This window comes from Engraulis encrasicolus, chromosome 13, assembly GCF_034702125.1.
Source record: "Engraulis encrasicolus isolate BLACKSEA-1 chromosome 13, IST_EnEncr_1.0, whole genome shotgun sequence".
Lineage (NCBI taxonomy): Eukaryota > Metazoa > Chordata > Actinopteri > Clupeiformes > Engraulidae > Engraulis > Engraulis encrasicolus.
Window position 1 is genome coordinate 54,915,214 of NC_085869.1, and position 17,500 is coordinate 54,932,713.

Below are 17,500 nucleotides of genomic sequence, written 5' to 3' on the forward strand. Positions count from 1 at the left end.
ACACAAACAGGCAAGAAAACACACAGGTGCACACACACACCTGACCTTCTCCACAACTTACATCTTAAGTACAAACCTTCAAGCACAAAGGATCACAGGACACATCCACCCGCATACACGCCAGCATGCACGCACGCACGCCAGCATGCACGCGCGCACGCACGCACGCACGCACACACGCACTTCTGGACCTCTGGATTAATTCACACAGCGATTTGACATAACCACTCATATAAACTCAGCACTATACCACCAATACTGTCTAATGTAGTCAAAACCACATGCTGATTAGAGACAAACAACCCACACGTTAGTCTGTTCACAATAAGCACTACTGCACCCAGAGCCAACACCAAGACCAAGACTACGGTACTAACCCAGCCAGACAGCATACTGTAATCATCATCACAGCCATTGCTCTGCAGGAGGGCAGAGAAGACACACAAATATGCACGCACACGCACACGCACACGCACACCCACACCCACGCACACATGAACACACACACACCCACACACACACACACACACACACACACACACACACACACACACACACACACACACACACACACACACACACACACACAGACACAGACACAGACACACACACACACACACACACACACACGAACACACACACACGAACACACACGCACGAACACACACACACACACACACAGACACAGACACACACACACAGACACACACAATCATTGGTAAGTTGCATTTACTGAGCCAGCGTCCAATTTTAAAACTGAATTAAAGATGTGACTCTAGTGGTTTTCTTGGGGCTACATACAGTTTTCGAATGCTTTTTCTTCTTTTTTTTGGACTTCTTGTGCGAGTGGGATGACGTCGAGCCCTGAGATTGAAGGAGGTCATTGGAAAAAGGAGATGTTCACAACAGCACAGGAATTTCAATTGATTCATTGATTCAATGGATTTATTGATTCAGGATTAAGCATAAAATGTGTTGAGGGGTGCACAAAACTCTTTGATTGGAGAGTGGCAGATATTGTGATGGTAATAATCTGATCTCACTTTCACAAGTAGAAACAAGTCCTGCTATAAACCTTCCTATCCACCAAGCAAAACTATTTAGAGTTAAGAAACATTTTAAGAACATAACCTTTAGCAAGCTACAGCTTGTACTTATTGACATGAAAACAAAGCACTCTTCCTAGATAAGTTTAGATTAGAGACCAAAAAATGGGTACAGGGTAAAACAAAATGTATTTCGAAAGCAATTTGATTTTTCATATCAGTTTTTCTTAAAAGGTCAACATAAGGTTTTTATCAGCGCACAGCTGCTATTTTTCTTGAGATCAGGATGAGAAAGTTCATTGGTTCATGCCACTCTTGCTGCCATAGAGCCAGGAGTTGGAACACCACAATCTCTGGCTGTACTTACTAACCATATTTGTAGAACAAAAACAAAACACAGACTAGAAATGTTCTGGAAAACGATGGGCAAAAAGTCAAAAAAATACTGGGGGAGGCCTATCTAAGTTAGTGCCACACTGATAGTGGCACATAGTCAGCCACACTGTTATCATTGTGATTTTAGTCTGTGTGTGGTTTTTTTTGTTTTGTTTGTCGTTTGTTTTGTTTACCAGTTCACTCCCAAGTCCTCCATATGCTCCAACAGCATCCAAATCCGACTGCAGAAGTGGGGAAAAGATGGGGTGTTCACCATAGATTCATTGAATTATTATTATGATTGTACATGACTATGGTGTTATGGCTATGGTGTTTACTACATAATGGACCTATATGACTGCACACAGAAGGGGAGGTATGTTTACCACTAGGGGACATGTGAAACCCCACCCCCCACCCCAACCCCCAACCCCAGCCACAAACACAGCACATCGCACAGCATGGAGACCTTACATTTTCTCAAATGTCAGCTCTCAAGCCCATCAAGTTTGCAAGCAGAAGTTAGACATTAATCCACATTATTCATGCGTGCCACAGACCCTACATTAAGGGCACACTTCCAACCCTATGATGAAGTTATCCTTTGCCATCATGCCAACTCCTCTTTGTGTGTGTTCAACACATCATATAGAACAAAAGTGACCAGAGGGAATGTGTACACATAAGCGAGAGAGAGAGAGAGAGAGAGAGAGAGAGAGAGAGAGAGAGAGAGAGAGAGAGAGATTCAAAGCTCGTTTATTTAACCATCTGTGCGTCATCTTACAAACAAATCATCCTTCACTTACAATCCAATGTGAGTGGTATCCCCCCCCCACACCCCCCCAATTACACATTTAAAACCACCTCCCCATTCGCAGCTTTGTGACACAACAAGCCCCCCACTCCCCATACAGCCATAAAAGAGTCCATCTCCTCAATAAGTCTGCCATACGCATACTCAATTTTGACCCGTGTGTGAGAGAGAGAGAGAGCGAGAGAGAGAGAGAGAGAGAGAGAGAGAGAGAGAGAGAGAGAGAGAGAGAGAGAGAGAGAGAGAGAGAGAGAGAGAGAGAGAGAGATTGTGTTGTGATGCTGTGTTGTGGTCAGACTGAGCACAGCTTGTTGTAGTTTGGCAGTAATGGAGAACAGAGAGGGGACACACACTTACCCGTACACTCCCCCGGCTGCTGACGGACATGCGCTCCTCATCATCGGAGAGCTGGATGGAGAAAAAGAGGAGAGGAGAAGAGACGAGAGGACGGAGGGAGAGGAGAGGAGAGGAGAGGAGAGGAGAGGAGAGGAGAGGAGAGGAGAGGAGAGGAGAGGAGAGGAGAGGAGAGGAGAGGAGAGGAGAGGAGAGAAAGGGTGGATGGTGTTAATGCTGAACAGTCACTACAGAACAAACATGGCACACAGTCAGTCAGTCACATCGCGGTACTCTTACCTTTAAGCTCCATAGTAAACAGAAGAGCATTTGACACTCTATTTATCAGCATATGTTTGTACTCTTCTAATGTAATGGGCTACACTGTGCAGTCAAGGTTTTGGAAGAACGGAAAAGAAAGCCACACTATGCATACACAACATCTACACACACAGACATAATGTCTGCATTCAGCCATCGTCTGAATTGCCTAAATAATTACGTTATGTCTTCCTATCGTAATAATATTTGGTAACGAGAACGTGATCAAAGTTGGATGGAATGAAACCTGCTTCTACTTCTCGTCTAACCTACATAGTTTTGGAACAGGATAGGCAACAAACAAAATGTATGTTCTACTCCACATCATTTCAGGATTTCTCTCAAAACATCTATGTACCTGTTTGAGATAGGGGATGAGATAGGGGGCATAAACACTTTATTATACGACTACCACCCAACAGGGAATATACTATATTATATATATAACTAATTACACACACGCACACACGCAGGCACGCACATTTAAAGAAAGTAAACCATGAAAGACAAATGAAGGAGGATGAAGTGCAAAGTAAATGAAGTGAATGGATACAAAGTGGAGAGCTACAGACCGAGGTTTGCTTCCGCGCAGGGCGAGAGTACCTCTCGCTGTCCTCCTACAGTGATGGAGGGAGGAGACAAGAACAGAGGTGGAAAGAGGGAGAAGACACAAAAGAAGTGAAGAATGAGAGTGGAAGGAAGGTGCAGAATGAAAAAAAGTATACTTAAGGACTGTTTAGGGCATGCACAAAAAACACACACACACAAATGCACACCATGCAAAAACGCTTGCATGTCTACTGTATCAACACACAGCTACACTAGAGATACACTGTGTAATTTGCCTTCAGTTCATACTTTAGCATTACAAACAACATTATGTCAATGTATGTTTGTACATATTCAGTGACAGTGAATCATATTACTTTATGCTGCTAGCACCACATAGGCTTTGATAGTTATCTGATTTACCACAAGGGAATGGGGCCACCACCCACCACCTGCTATTGACCTTTCTCTATACATGACAGGGAAGCCCAGAGGAGGGGGGCAAAGCGGTCTGTTGTCCCAGGCCCAGGGACAGAATTAGGTCCTCATTGCATTGTTCTGTAGGCCTATGTATTGGGTGGTGGTGGGGGGTTCAGATGACTTTGTCCTGGCCCCGGGCCAAAGCTGCCAGCAGGCCTTCACACCATGCCAACGTACATATTCAGTGATAGTGAATCATATATTATCTTACGCTAGCACCACATAGAATAATGGTGATTTACAACAAGGGAATGTAGCCAGCACCTGCTATTGCCCTTTCTCCATACATGGCTGCATTTGAGCACCTACAGTGCAGTACATCTGGAAGAGTGTAGCGGCATCTTGTCAAACCAAAGTAAAGACTCTGCCCTTCTGCCTCGAGATGGTGATTGATGGCTCAGGTGGCCAAACATACGGACTTGATTTTGAATCTTGACAATTTATGCAGGTGACAACACATGGTCTGAAATATGGTAAAGTAGCAAGTTGTGCTTTCCACTGCTTCAAGCAAGTTGGAAACATTTTGCAGCAGTGAGTCACGCAGTATGCAAAATACAATGGGTAAAAACCAAATACTCTGGCAAATAACAGGGAATACATTTGATTGCAATTTAGAAATTGTTAACTGTAGTTCACCAAACAGTTATGAAGTGTATAACAATACACACACGTGATTAGAGTTTAGAAAATCATTACTGCGCTATACAATAAAGTTACTGTATATAGCTTACAGCAGTGAACAGACTCAATTGCACTTCAGTGTTTGAAAGATACTAAGATACTTCATAGTACTCTTGACTTGGAGTGTATTGTATAAAACCACAGACAGTACTGATGATCACGTAGCACACGTACTGTGTACATATAACAAGTGCTGTGTGGCAAATGGAGAGTGCAAATGGCACAGTCCAATGACAGTGCCCTGATTATATCTGACTGAAGACCAATTTCCTCTTCCTAGGAACAAGTGAAGTGAATGGGTGTGTTCCAATATGCAACCTTGCTTCCTCCACTTGTGCTTGTGGTTTCGTACCAGGAAGTAATATGTCGTGATGACATCACTGACAACAGCATTATATTTCAATATCTTGCAAAAGCTCAATTGTTAAGTTATTTTCGCATTTGCAATTGGGATGGTGAATGAAAAACAGTCACCCAAAAGTTGTTGTGGCTAGGCTGACAGCTGGGAAACTTTATTGTTTTCTCCACGGAGGAGGAGCCAGGAGGCGGGGCGAGGCCACAAGCACAAGTGGAGGACGCAAAGTCGCATATTGGAAAGCAGCCAATGACACAAGCCATCCAAGCAAACAAGCCTTCAGGCAAGCTGCCATGGAAACCTTAAACTTCAGTAGGTCTAACACGACTTTGCAACTAACGTGAAACTAAATCTACATAAAATCCCAAGTCTACACTAAGGAACGACTGCAAAATGTTCACTTCATCACTACATAGTACATTGAAGTAGGGAACAAAGCAATGCAACTTGTGGAATATGCACTGAACTAAAGCATGTACTGTGTAGTTAATGAGTGAACATTTACAACATGCAAAAATCTCAAAATGTCCAACTCCTCCAAGTACCAAAAACCTATGGCAAAACTTACAATAATCCTAATGATACAACACAGGAATGGTAGGGACATGCACACAGAAATCACATGCATGGTATTAAAAAAAACAATGGAACAAACATATGCCACTAATATGGCATAAAATAGTACAAATCTACACATGGCCAATTGAGAGTGTGAATGGCATATGCTGTGGATAAAATATAATTTCCCAACAGCATGTGCCATTACGACGCTTTGACATCAAGCACATGGAATTGATGTACGCTACCATCCACTGCTCAATGTCCCCCCATTTGCTGTCTTTGTTGTTGTCCAGTCCGTAGTATTTCTGAAGGAGTGGAAGGAGAGAAAGACAGAAAAGGCTAAAGGCTCAACAAAAAAAGACAACCAGGAAATGAAACGGGTGACAGAACAACGGTGGCATCACCAGAAATAAGCTAGCATGCAGGGAATGACATTAGCCCCATTTACATTGTGGACCATCAGACCTGGAACCATAGCTTTAGATTCTAGAACCCCACAACAGGGTACAAGCTCTAGTCTCACAATATAAACAGGGCTATTTAGTGATGAGTGTTTTGAGGCCTGTGATTTAATGAGATTCACAGTCCATATTCTGCCATGAGACAGAGTGAGACGGAGCAAGAAATTACAAGGTGGTGATCTTTGCTGTTTGCTTTGTGGTAGTCTAAGCCTTTTATTCTGCGACAAAGATATGGCACTGAACTGACATAACCATTGTGTCTATGCCAAGGAATGAAGGGGTAAAAATGGAGACCACACTTATTGTCTGTGTGTTTATAAACGGATGAGATAAAACTGGAGAGCTTGAGTAGGGCACATGGAGGTAATGTCTATGTGAGGAAGATTCAAAAGAAGATAGAGATCGCAAAAACACTGGAGGGTTTTACATATCTGCACTTGCAATTGCTAAAACAATATTTGTCAAACAAAACCCAGACACAGACACAGACATGTTGGGCCTTGGCCCCATCACCAGCATTTCAAATTTGAGGATTGTGGTTTGTGTGGTAATGGTCGGGTTGAAATGAGGACAGGGGTTGCCTACCTTCTGGACCTGATAGATCTACAGCACAGCAGGAGGAGGAGAAGGAGGAGGAGGTGCAGAGCAGGACAGGAGAGCATGGCAGGAGGTGGCAGGAGCAGGAGCAACAAGGGGAGGAAGAAGCACAGGAGGTGGTGGAGGAGAAGAACGCGCCACAGGGAAAACACAGAGAGGGGAAGAAAAACAAGAAGGCAAAGTAGAGTGATGAATGAAGGGAAACAGAAATGAGTTCTAAATTAGGAGAGACAGAATAAAAAAAACACAATGAACAGAAAAGATAACTGAGGACACTTTTGTTTATGTAGGGTAGCGTTTCTCAACGGGGGAGGTACAGCCCCCCCATGGGGCATTGGGAAGCCCTACGGGGACGTTGAGAAGGATACAACTGAGTGGACGTGGGGCTTGGTTACCATTGGGGGGCATTAGTCCATTTCATTTTTCAATACTTCAGGGGGTATTGGCAAGCTTATGCTGAGGTCAAGGGGGCGTTGGAAGGCTTGTGATGAGGTGAAGGGGGCGTTTCTTGAAAAAAAGGTTGAGAACCACTGATGTAGGGGGTTGGGGTTGATTTTGGGGGGCATGGTATTGTGCAGACTAAGAGAGTGCATCTCCCCGCTTTGCACATTCACACGTTCATAAGAGAGAGTGGGTTCAAGCAGAGGGTGGTATGTCCAGTGTTGTTTCACACATTACACATTATTTCACCTGTAAATAAAAGATGACATTCTGAACTCTTATCTCAAACTCCTCTTTTGGTTTTGAAATCAAATGTCAAATGGGGGAGAGAGAGAGAGAGAGAGAGAGAGAGAGAGAGAGAGAGAGAGAGAGAGAGAGAGAGAGAGAGAGAGAGAGAGACAGAGAGAGACAGAGACAGAGAGAGAGAGAGAGAGAGAGAGAGGGAGAGAAGGGAGAGAGAGACAGACAGAGAGACAGAGACAGAGATACAGAGAGAGAGGGGTGGGGGCACAGTTCAACAGTCACACTTTCAGAAACTGAAGCAGTCACACTCGGTGCAACACGTGACACAGTTGCCAGGAAACCAGAGAATTCTTTCCCCTCCTGCCTGGCGGCGGTTTCTGTGAGTTGTCACAGCCGTCACCTGACCCCTGTACCCCACGGTGGTCCTTGCCGTGCCCAACCCCCTGGCTTCCAGTGACATATGGCCGTCACCTCACCTCTTTCCAGACACGTCTAGCGTCCAGGGGCCTCATTTATCAAGCGTTCTTAGGCACAGATCTGTGCGTAAAGCGTGCGTGCGATCATTCCTGAGCAAAGTGTGGGATTTATGAACATGTACTTGAACGTAGAAATGTGCCTAAATCTACGCACACCTCAGACCATGCGTGTGAGTGGAAGAAACACGAAATTGCGAATAATATTGACCGTGCAAGCTACAGTTTGCTTTGAATGACAATGGAGTATGACAGTGTGCTATTTTACAGTGTTTTCGGTCATGTGTGTCTCCTTCTTTTACTTATTTTGAAACACGGTCCTCCTCCTGTCGAGAGCACCTCCACTTCTGCAACAGAAATGGTTCTATCTCCGCACTTCCCGCCAGCGCTTCGACTGGCACGTGTGTCCGCGTGTGTTCATGTGAAGAGTTCAGATGCAAAACCCCCTAAGTGCCATTTCAGAAAATAATCTTAATTTATTTTTATTTAATACAAAGCTATAAAAATTGCATATTTTTTATTTTATTTATGTAATATAACTATTTATATGTATTATCAAATACATGAATGTAAACCAAACCAACAACGGGGTTCTCTAAAAATATAGAAGTGCAGGTCTTCAGAAATGGAGATAGGGGGTTTTGCATCTGAACTCTTCATGTGTATCCGAACAGGGTGGCGCCTTCGAATTAACATGGCATTTGAATATATTTTAATACCATATATGGTTACTTGGAGGCGTTTCGGGATGCTAATTACCCCGAATGCGCGCGTGCACAGTGATTTGGAAGGTGTAGGATTTATCATGCAGACTTGTGCGTAGGAGCAGCCAACGCACGTTTGATAAATCACGATTTTTCTGTACTTGCGAACATTCTAAATTTCACTCCTAAGACACAATTTAGAAGACATTCTACGAACTGATGATAAATGAGGCCCCAGGACTCCAAGTCAAACTAGTACCTACATCGTACTTTTGTTTGGCTTGTGGCCTCTCGCCTCTTGTGGCCTCTCCTGTGTCCTCTTGCCGCCTCCATGACGACAATAATTAAGTATCCCTGCTATCAACCTAAGTAGAGTACAGGAACTTTTGACGAGGGATTTTCCCCATTCAACATCCTGATTGCAAATGACAGCAATGACCTTTGAATTACGGTATGCTTTAATTGTGCATCATCAATGATGATGAGCATCGCATCACAAGGCAGGGAAGGACCAGAGATACTAGCTTGACTTGCAACCCTAGGGTTTTTGTCAGATATTATTTAAGTATATAGAGATATGCCAATGTAATTGGCATAACATGACCAGCCACCCCCCCCCCCTCCCCCTTGCAATTGTAGAACCCGGAAAACAATGGGCCAATGGAATGTCTCTCTCTCTACTCTCTCTGTTTTTGTCATGCCTGACATGACATGAGTCAGGAGGTAGCAGCTGTTTGCTTATTATATGGGACACTTCCTCCCCCTTGGACTAGGTGTCAATGCCCGGGTTCCGAGAGTCAAAACTCCATAGCATGTTTCCACAGCTGACTTTGATGACTTTGCTGATCTGCCAGTGTTGAGAGATCTTCATGAGCAGCTGATTCAGACCCAAGTGGATCAAATCATATTTGACAGGCATTTGAAATTATGGACCTGATTTTGACTGCTTTTTCCTCAGTAGTACTTGCTGCTTTTGCATGATTTGATTGCACAGAACAATGATTAGGATAATCCATGCAAGGTGAAGGGCTTGCCTTCAACAGATAAGGTAAGCGTACCCATTAAGCCCACCAAAATCTAAATTTCTTTATTTTTCAATCATCTTCACACAATTTTTTTGTGAAATGATTTCTTAAATAGTAAGATTTACCTCTCTTCTCAATGTTTATCACTGAGTTGATGAATATTTCAAAGTACAATATGAAGATTTTTTACGAGAAAAGTGAAAAGTCTGAATGGGCTTAAATGGTACCTTTGGTACCATTTAAGCCCACTTGTGTTCCAAATAAGCTCATATAGTTATTTCTCTATCAAAATACCTGGTGAGGTGTGTGAGTTGAGTTTAAACAGTGAGCCTACATGGCATAAATGGTTTCAGACCAAAATATTCTTCCAAAATGTAAGATTTGCTCAAAAAATAATGCATAAAACCTTACAGCATCTCTTACTTCATATACTTCATAAAATTCTTCATCCAAACAGAGAAATTTATTTTTTCTTATTGATTATTGTTAGTTCATTACATTACACCTTTTAAACCAACAACTTGAGATTGTACAGCACTTTTTATGTCCCTCAAAGGCATTTTTCATTAGCATGCATGCCAACTTGCATGCATTTCAATGGGGTGTACCATTTAAGCCCACCTAGTACCCATTAAGCCCGCCTATACAAAAAGCTATTTTATGGAAATAATCAACTCCACAAAACATTTAATGATGCATTTCTTTAAAGATCAATGCCAAACAAACTGGAATATGCTTAGAATTCATACCTAACCACCTTAAGTCTTATGGTAGAGTAAGATAAAGATGGTGTGTGGTTGTATCAAGAGAATATCGGCATTTGCTCGCTCATAAAACACATCTTTCCATTTGAAGGGAAATGCTATAATTTAGTAAAACACTGCATGTATATATATAAAAATCATTACATTTACCTCTTGGTTCACTAAATATGAAAGTATTTTTCAAACATTTGACTTGAACTAGCTGGAATTCTATGATTTCTGACATGTCCCAAAACAGCAAAGTTTTGAGGCGACTTCTTGTCAGTAGTCCTGAGACTGGATTCACTTGGACGGGGATAACTCAACGATAAAAAATGTGATTTGTTTGCAATAAAAAACATTTTGTCAGTTACTAAACCCTTTAATTGGATAGGGTGATGAACAACAAAATCCACCTTTTCCCTTTCCTTAAATTGACCTCAAAGTTGAAAGTGGGCTTAAAGGGTACATGGGCTTAATGGGTACGCTTACCTTAATATAAGTTGGGCAGGAAGTCAATGAACAATTGAATACTGCAACAACCAGAAATCATGCAGCGATGTATTGAGGTAATTAGCCAAACAACTGTGCATCTGATTCAGATATCATCTGCAATTGTAGCGCAATAACACAACAACACGCACAAAATTCCACTTACCACTTCCAGTCAGAGGAATTTTCTTTCCAGGCTGGGGAATTACGAGCAAATTAAAAGCACCAGATCCAGCCAGCCATTTCCTTTCATCTTAGACTTAGGCTTACACTCAACAAAGACTGGGCTGTTAAACTCCTGTGATTGTCCAACTGGGGCTTTGCCAAGCTTCCTGGCTATAACCCTGCTGGCAATGCCAGGGATTAGTGCCGCTCTCCTGCCCTGGTGGCACAGTGTGGTGGATTGAAAAGGTCCACCGCTAAGTGCCAATAAACCTGCCGAGGTCGTACAGCCTGACACCAATTTAGCTATACGCACAAAATGCTGCCGCTGAATGCAGCACATCCATGAAGAACCATAACGACTTCAGATAAGTACGCTCAGGGAGTAGCGACTAAAGACCAGTTTAGCTCTCCACATACGGTAAATCCTGCCCATCAGGCCCCTCCTGTCTGCTTTTATAAAGCACCTCTGATTTTACTCTCATATGGAAAACTGAACAGTTACCACAGCTATGGATAGCTGGTCTGGTGGTACGGTAGCTAATACCACTCTTCATCTCACTCTCTCTCTCTCTCTTCCGTCTTTCTCGTTGGCCTCCTTAAAAGTCCTCCGCCCGCGCAGATCAGCTAATCAGGTAATGTACAGACATTGCTTCCTGCTGTCCTTGCCAGCCTTGCCCTCATCTTTCTTTCATCCCCAAATGTTGCTCACAGCACAACCTCTGCCAGTGTCACCCCCCTATGTCCGATCTCATTACCATCTACACACCCGATCCTATCCTCCTCAGTTTGTGCCACTAACTGTGCCCTACAGTAGCCCTCCATACACTCATCACCCCTACTTTGCTGGACACCACTAGGGTTTGGCACAACCTTGGCACCCACATGTGCTCTCTCCCCTGCATGTGCTGTCCATCAAACCGTAACCACTCTCCCGACACGCTTCTTACCCCTCTTCCTTTCTCCCCCTCCAGGTCCTCCTCTTTTGGCTCTCTCAGGGTCAGCAAGTCTGTTTTAAACTCCACTCCAAACCTGATTTAGAGATGGCCCAACCATCGCTCTGCCCTTGAGCTCTGCTGCAGTTATGGTTTAGCACGTAGAGTATGGCCTGACCACAGGCCTTGCCACTGAAGATGCATATGTACAGAATATATATATATACACATCTTAACGATGCTTAGTAGGCTATCGTCATCATACATGAGGCAAATCGTCTACAACCACCAAGGTTAAGAAAACCTCATGCCCTTAAAGTATTACATCAAGTGGAATAGTTTAACTTGCTTCATCCAAGTTTCTTGCGATTCCTTTCTATCTACCACTGACTAGAGTCTGATGTAAAAAATAGTCTGTAGTTGGAAGTTCACCAAAACACACCCAGACTGGTGGCCAGGTAACTCGCCGTAATCAACTGCTGAGCAGGTAAACATGGCCTTTGTGTCTGTACGAATGCCCTCAGGATAAATGAACCACCACACAATATGACTTTACGTAGTAAGAAAAAGTTATGAGAAAAAGTTTATTGTTGTTGTATTATTATTGTTGAAGTATTAGTATGCTGTGTAGGAGTGTAGGGAAATCCCTGGCATTTTCAAATGTTCTATCTGTGAAGTTATTTTCCTCCATTTTGATGTGCAGAGGCATAGTATAATGTCAAAGCCACTTTAGGTCCTGAGTATCTCCTCATGATCCTCAACAATCACCAAACCTCTTGAATTATGCCCCACCCCACTGTCCTTAATTATCATAAGTATGTTTTGTTCTGTGGATAAATATAGCCTATGTCCCGAGACTAGACAAATGACTTCACTGTACATAAATCACCAAACAACTTCACTTGATATGAACTCAAAACAGTGCGATACCTCCTGCCTTACTAATTTGAAGACATCAGAACAAATTCTAGGTCACCCCAGGTAGATAGATCAATATCAACTAACATCTTTGGATGAATCTCCTCCTCTGAATCACAAACAATGCCCAAAACAATCTAGCTTGAAGTAGCATGATGATGGTAAGACCCCCACCTCCTTGCAGTAGGTCAGGACTCCATGACAATGCTGTACCCTGTCTTAAAACTGACTTAGCTAGTCTCACTAGGCCAGGAGTATAAACATTACAGGGTCGTCATGTCAGGACAAATCCTGTCAGGAGAAACACATCACTAAACAGTCTGACCTGAAGTAGCTATAACCCTCCAACCCTTGCTGTGCTTCTGTCTTCTGTATTCTTATTCATCTAGGTCATGTTGCCCAAAAACTGCAGTTTTCACCCATCTAATTATCCCTGTTGGGAGGATATCTGAATCATCTCTGAATAAATCAAGTGCCTCCCCACAGACCCCATCTTGCTGATACAGTAGTAGGCAATCCGATGTAGCAGCTGGCGTCTTCCTCACCCACCTTTCTCATTAGAGGGGTCCGTGGGCGTTCGTTGAGCACCGCCCGCACCCCTCGCCCCGCCAACCGTAGTCCCGCCGTCTTGCCGAGCTTACGCTGCTCTCTGAGATGTAATGTGACCTCTGTGCCATGGGAGGTGGCACCGAGGCGGGGCAAGGGAGAGGTGAGGAGGTTAAAGGGACACAGACGGGAGAAGCCTCAGGAGCTAACTACTGCAGACAGAGCTGGATGATCCAAGCAAGGTGGCAGACCGATGTGAAAGTGTCACCGCATAGGCGGAAAGTGGTCACGGCTGGTGGTCTGGTGGCTTTTTCAAATCCTCACACGTGGTTGATGGTGCTCCCTCTCTCTCGCTCTCGCTTTTTCCCCCCTTTTAGGTCAAGAATCGGCAAGGTCAAGTTGTTGATTCGTCTTGTATCAAGCGGGTCTTCCATAGACAGATAGGATGTCACCAGGGCTTTGCTGAAGATGTTCCGTTTTATTTTTTGTCCAGCGTAGTGAGCAGAAACACATCGTACTGTAGGTTGACCCAAAGAGCACAGTCTGCTAATCTGCTTTAGGACTTGGCAGGAGGTTTAAAAGCTGCCTACGTGCACACAGCGCACACATACACACACACTGTCTTACACTACCACAGACCTCTTGATCACACTGAGGGCTTAACTCACGGTGATGGATAATCCCAGGTTGTAACTCTGAGACTCTGTATGTGGGTGGGTCTGTGTGTGTGTGAGACAGTGAGCGAGAGAGTGAGCGAGAGAGAGAGAGAGAGAGAGAGAGAGAGAGAGAGAGAGAGAGAGAGAGAGAGAGTGAGCGAGAGAGAGTGAGCGAGAGAGAGAGTGAGCGAGAGAGAGAGAGAGAGAGAGAGAGAGAGAGAGAGAGAGAGAGAGAGAGAGAGAAATAAGTGTGTGTGTGTGTGTGTGTGTGTGTGTGTGTGTGTGTGTGTGTGTGTGTGTAATGAAACTGAATGAGTGTGTTTTGCAATTTATTCCTAAGAACATGACATGTTAGATTAGATTCAATATAATAATTGCCAATGGGTAAATACTAGTTTTACCTAATTATATGGTCGTACTGCATAAGTTACCCTGAACTATTAGGTTACAGAGAGAGCAATGAACTCGGCCGTAGACTCAACAATTCAGGAAGTTAGGAAGTTTGAAGAGACAAAAACTTTGATTAGGGCATCTTTTTCAATATTAACCGATATAATCACAATCCCTGTCATGGTTGAGACTGAACAATAGAAATTCAAATCAAAACAGATTTCTATTCACTGGACAGGAAAAAAATACTGATGCCTAATCGGAATAAAAGTAATCATCAATAGTTTGTTTGATTAGTGTCGAATATCAGTTGTGATTTCTGGTTCGATTATTTGTATGACCAATTGCCCAGCCCTAGTTCAGGTATGTGGCATTTAAAGACTTTTCCTTCTCCTCTTGTGACCACAAATGACCCCCACCCCCTGTCTAGTCTGGACAACAGCTGCCATTGGTCATGTGCTGACTCACAAATGGTGGGCATGCTCTCCTGCTTACATACTTACACTGCAGTGAAGTTCACACAAAGGGTATCTATCTGTTGAGATTTAATTTAGGACTGTGTGCACTGCAGACAATACTTCAACATTAAATTGAAGGGTAACAAAGAGTGTGAAGCTTAAAATTTGTACAATTACTGTGCAGCACACTATATTTTGTTCAAATTCTCATGGTCTACAATCCAGCAAAAATAATATGCAGAATTAGGTTTATGACATTTTTTGGAAAAAAGGAACGCAAGTGGGAACTGAAGTAATGTGCACACACCTCAGTGTTAGCATGACGACACCTACAGTGCCCAGCTTTGTCTTGTGGCCAACAATGCAAATTGTCAATGGTTGGGTTTCCCAGTTAAGACCCCTCGTAAGTGGTTCAGAAGTCTCTTAAGACAAGCTCTGCCAAGGGGGTGGCATTATCATAAGAGTGTTTCCCAGACATCTTCATTACACCCTTGTTAACGTGTGTTAACACCCTACTTAGCGGGAGGGCATTGAGCAGTCAGATCCAATGGCGGCAAGTTGGACTTTATTCATTGGGCTGGCATCAAGCCACAGACCTTGTGTGATGTCACCTGTTGCTAGGTTGGAGATGTGGACGTGCTCTCTGGCTAAACCTTATTATTCAGCTTGATTTCAGCCATTGTCTTCAGCCAAGTTCTTCAGGTTTTAGCCCTCCTTCGGGGTGCATGCTTAACCATAGAGCGGACACAAAGGGGAACAACGCAATTTTTCCTTCTGTGAGCCGTGCTCTGCAGTTATGGTTGCTTTAATTGTACAACAAACGATGCTTGTCTTAATCTTGGAAAACCAGCAAATAGTGGACTTGAGGAATCTAATCTCTCTCTGTGTGTGTGTGTGTGTGTGTGTGTGTGTGTGTGTGTGTGTGTGTGTGTGTGTGTGTGTGTGTGTGTGTGTGTGTGTGTGTGTGTGTGTGTGTGTGTGTGTGTGTGTGTGTGTGTGTGTGTGTCTGCAACTGTCTGGACTGCGCAAAACAACAGCAAAGAGACTGGCAAAATACTGTTCCATCTCTGCCATCATAGGCAGTTTGTCCATTTGGAGACGGAGATGCCATATTTATCTATAAATATTGGACTGAGTAACAACATGATCATACCTATACAACTCTGTGATTTCTGATTTCCATCAGTATTTGGGTCTGTATAACTTTTCATGTGCTACGATCCAAATAAAAGTACTAAACTGTGTGTGTGTGTGTGTGTGTGTGTGTGTGTGTGTGTGTGTGTGTGTGTGTGTGTGTGTGTGTGTGGTCATGGTGGCTGAAATCTGAGTGAAACAAACTGACGGGCTTGGCTCACCACAAGGTTGCATGGTGTATTAAGAGTTGAATACTCCTTTGACATTACCCTGCTACAGAGGTATTAGGCCTTCAGTCGTGATGCAATAACCCAGAAGCCCAGGCAGCATATCTTTGTCCTTGCTAAATATTCCTGAGCATCACTCTCCCAGCCTAACGGCTTCACCATTCATCGGGGAAACTCAGAATTGAGTGCGAGTGTGAGAGTGTGATTGAATATGGCACTCTCCCATACCATCCCTGTCCCAACCTAACAGCCTTGAACATCATTCTTCCATCCAGACGGTCTTTCCTGTGGTCGTCATGTACCCTCAAATAGTTTCCAACCGTTCATCAGGCTGTTTACGCAGTACTTTACGACTACAGTCAGTGTTGCCAGATTAGGCGGTTGCCCGCCTAATTGGGCTACTTGGGATGGCCGTCTGCGGGTAAAAACGGGAAAAATGGGTCATTTGGCGTTTTTTTAAGCCGTTTTGTGCCCATAGAAACCAATGAAATTTATTGAAATTGGGCGGAATTTAGCGCATTTTGGCGGTTTTTGAGAAACTTTTGGGCGTGTTTTGATCAGAGAAATCTGGCAACACTGACTACAGTCTACCCAGTGCTACAGCTCAGAGTACACAGACACAGACACACTCACACTGAGAGTTTTGCAATGTTATTCTGAACAGCACACCAAACTCATACACAGCACGCCTCACTGATAGCTTCCCCTATACTTGGACCTGGCTGAAGGAAAATACAGTAGCAGGGCTGTTAAAATGTACTACAAACACAGAGCTCGCTGTTTTAAAAAAGTGCAAAACCAACCGCCCCATGCCTTTTAAGCAAAGGGCAAGAGACAGGAGGGGCCACGGGAACATGTTGATTCTATGACTTCATTTTTGTCTTACTCACGCCTTCCAAAGAAAACATGACCACATGGCCCCTGTTTAAAAAGAAAAAAAAACCTTTTCAAACTTCATATAAACGGTTTTCGAACTTCCCACTGTATGGCAGTTGAAACACAGAGGGGAAATAGTCTGTTATCCATTAACCGTTTGCTAGCTGAGGGAGGTCAGAGAGGGCACTAGGTTATGATCTGAGGGGATATGGGATTTTACACTGGGTAATTGGTCATTAGGAGGGCATTTGGTAATGGAGAGGGCTATTTTGAGAGATCTGGAGGGGTCATTTGTTCATCAAGGGTTTTATGGGAAACGGGTAATGGAGGCAGGTGTTTGGGGGTGGGTGTTGAAGTGAGCTTTTGGGGGTGAGGAGGGTTATTCGATAACAGAGCTGGTATCTAAGGGGTAGAGACAGGGTTAAGGAGGGCAGTGTTGGTCATGAAGGGGTTAGTCGGTCATAGAGGGGAGATGTATAGGAGGAGGGGCTGTTAAATAGGGCAGTC

General features: G+C 43.7%; 1 protein-coding gene across 11 annotated transcripts in view; it reads right to left on the reverse strand.

Annotated features, from left to right (window-relative positions):
- lrrfip1a (leucine rich repeat (in FLII) interacting protein 1a) overlaps positions 1-17,500 on the reverse strand; it is a 70,145-nt gene that overhangs the window by 28,450 nt on the left and 24,195 nt on the right. For 6 of the 11 annotated variants that reach the window (XM_063214330.1, XM_063214325.1, XM_063214320.1 and 3 more), the window contains exons 3-9: positions 6,559-6,576; positions 5,758-5,817; positions 3,459-3,503; positions 2,590-2,640; positions 1,616-1,663; positions 802-864; positions 378-419 (exon numbers count right to left, since the gene is read on the reverse strand). In XM_063214330.1, the coding sequence (XP_063070400.1) occupies positions 378-419; positions 802-864; positions 1,616-1,663; positions 2,590-2,640; positions 3,459-3,503; positions 5,758-5,817; positions 6,559-6,576 (327 nt within the window). The remainder of the gene's footprint in view (positions 1-377; positions 420-801; positions 865-1,615; positions 1,664-2,589; positions 2,641-3,458; positions 3,504-5,757; positions 5,818-6,558; positions 6,577-17,500) is intronic. The other 5 variants (XM_063214322.1, XM_063214323.1, XM_063214326.1 and 2 more) reach the window with 5 other exon arrangements.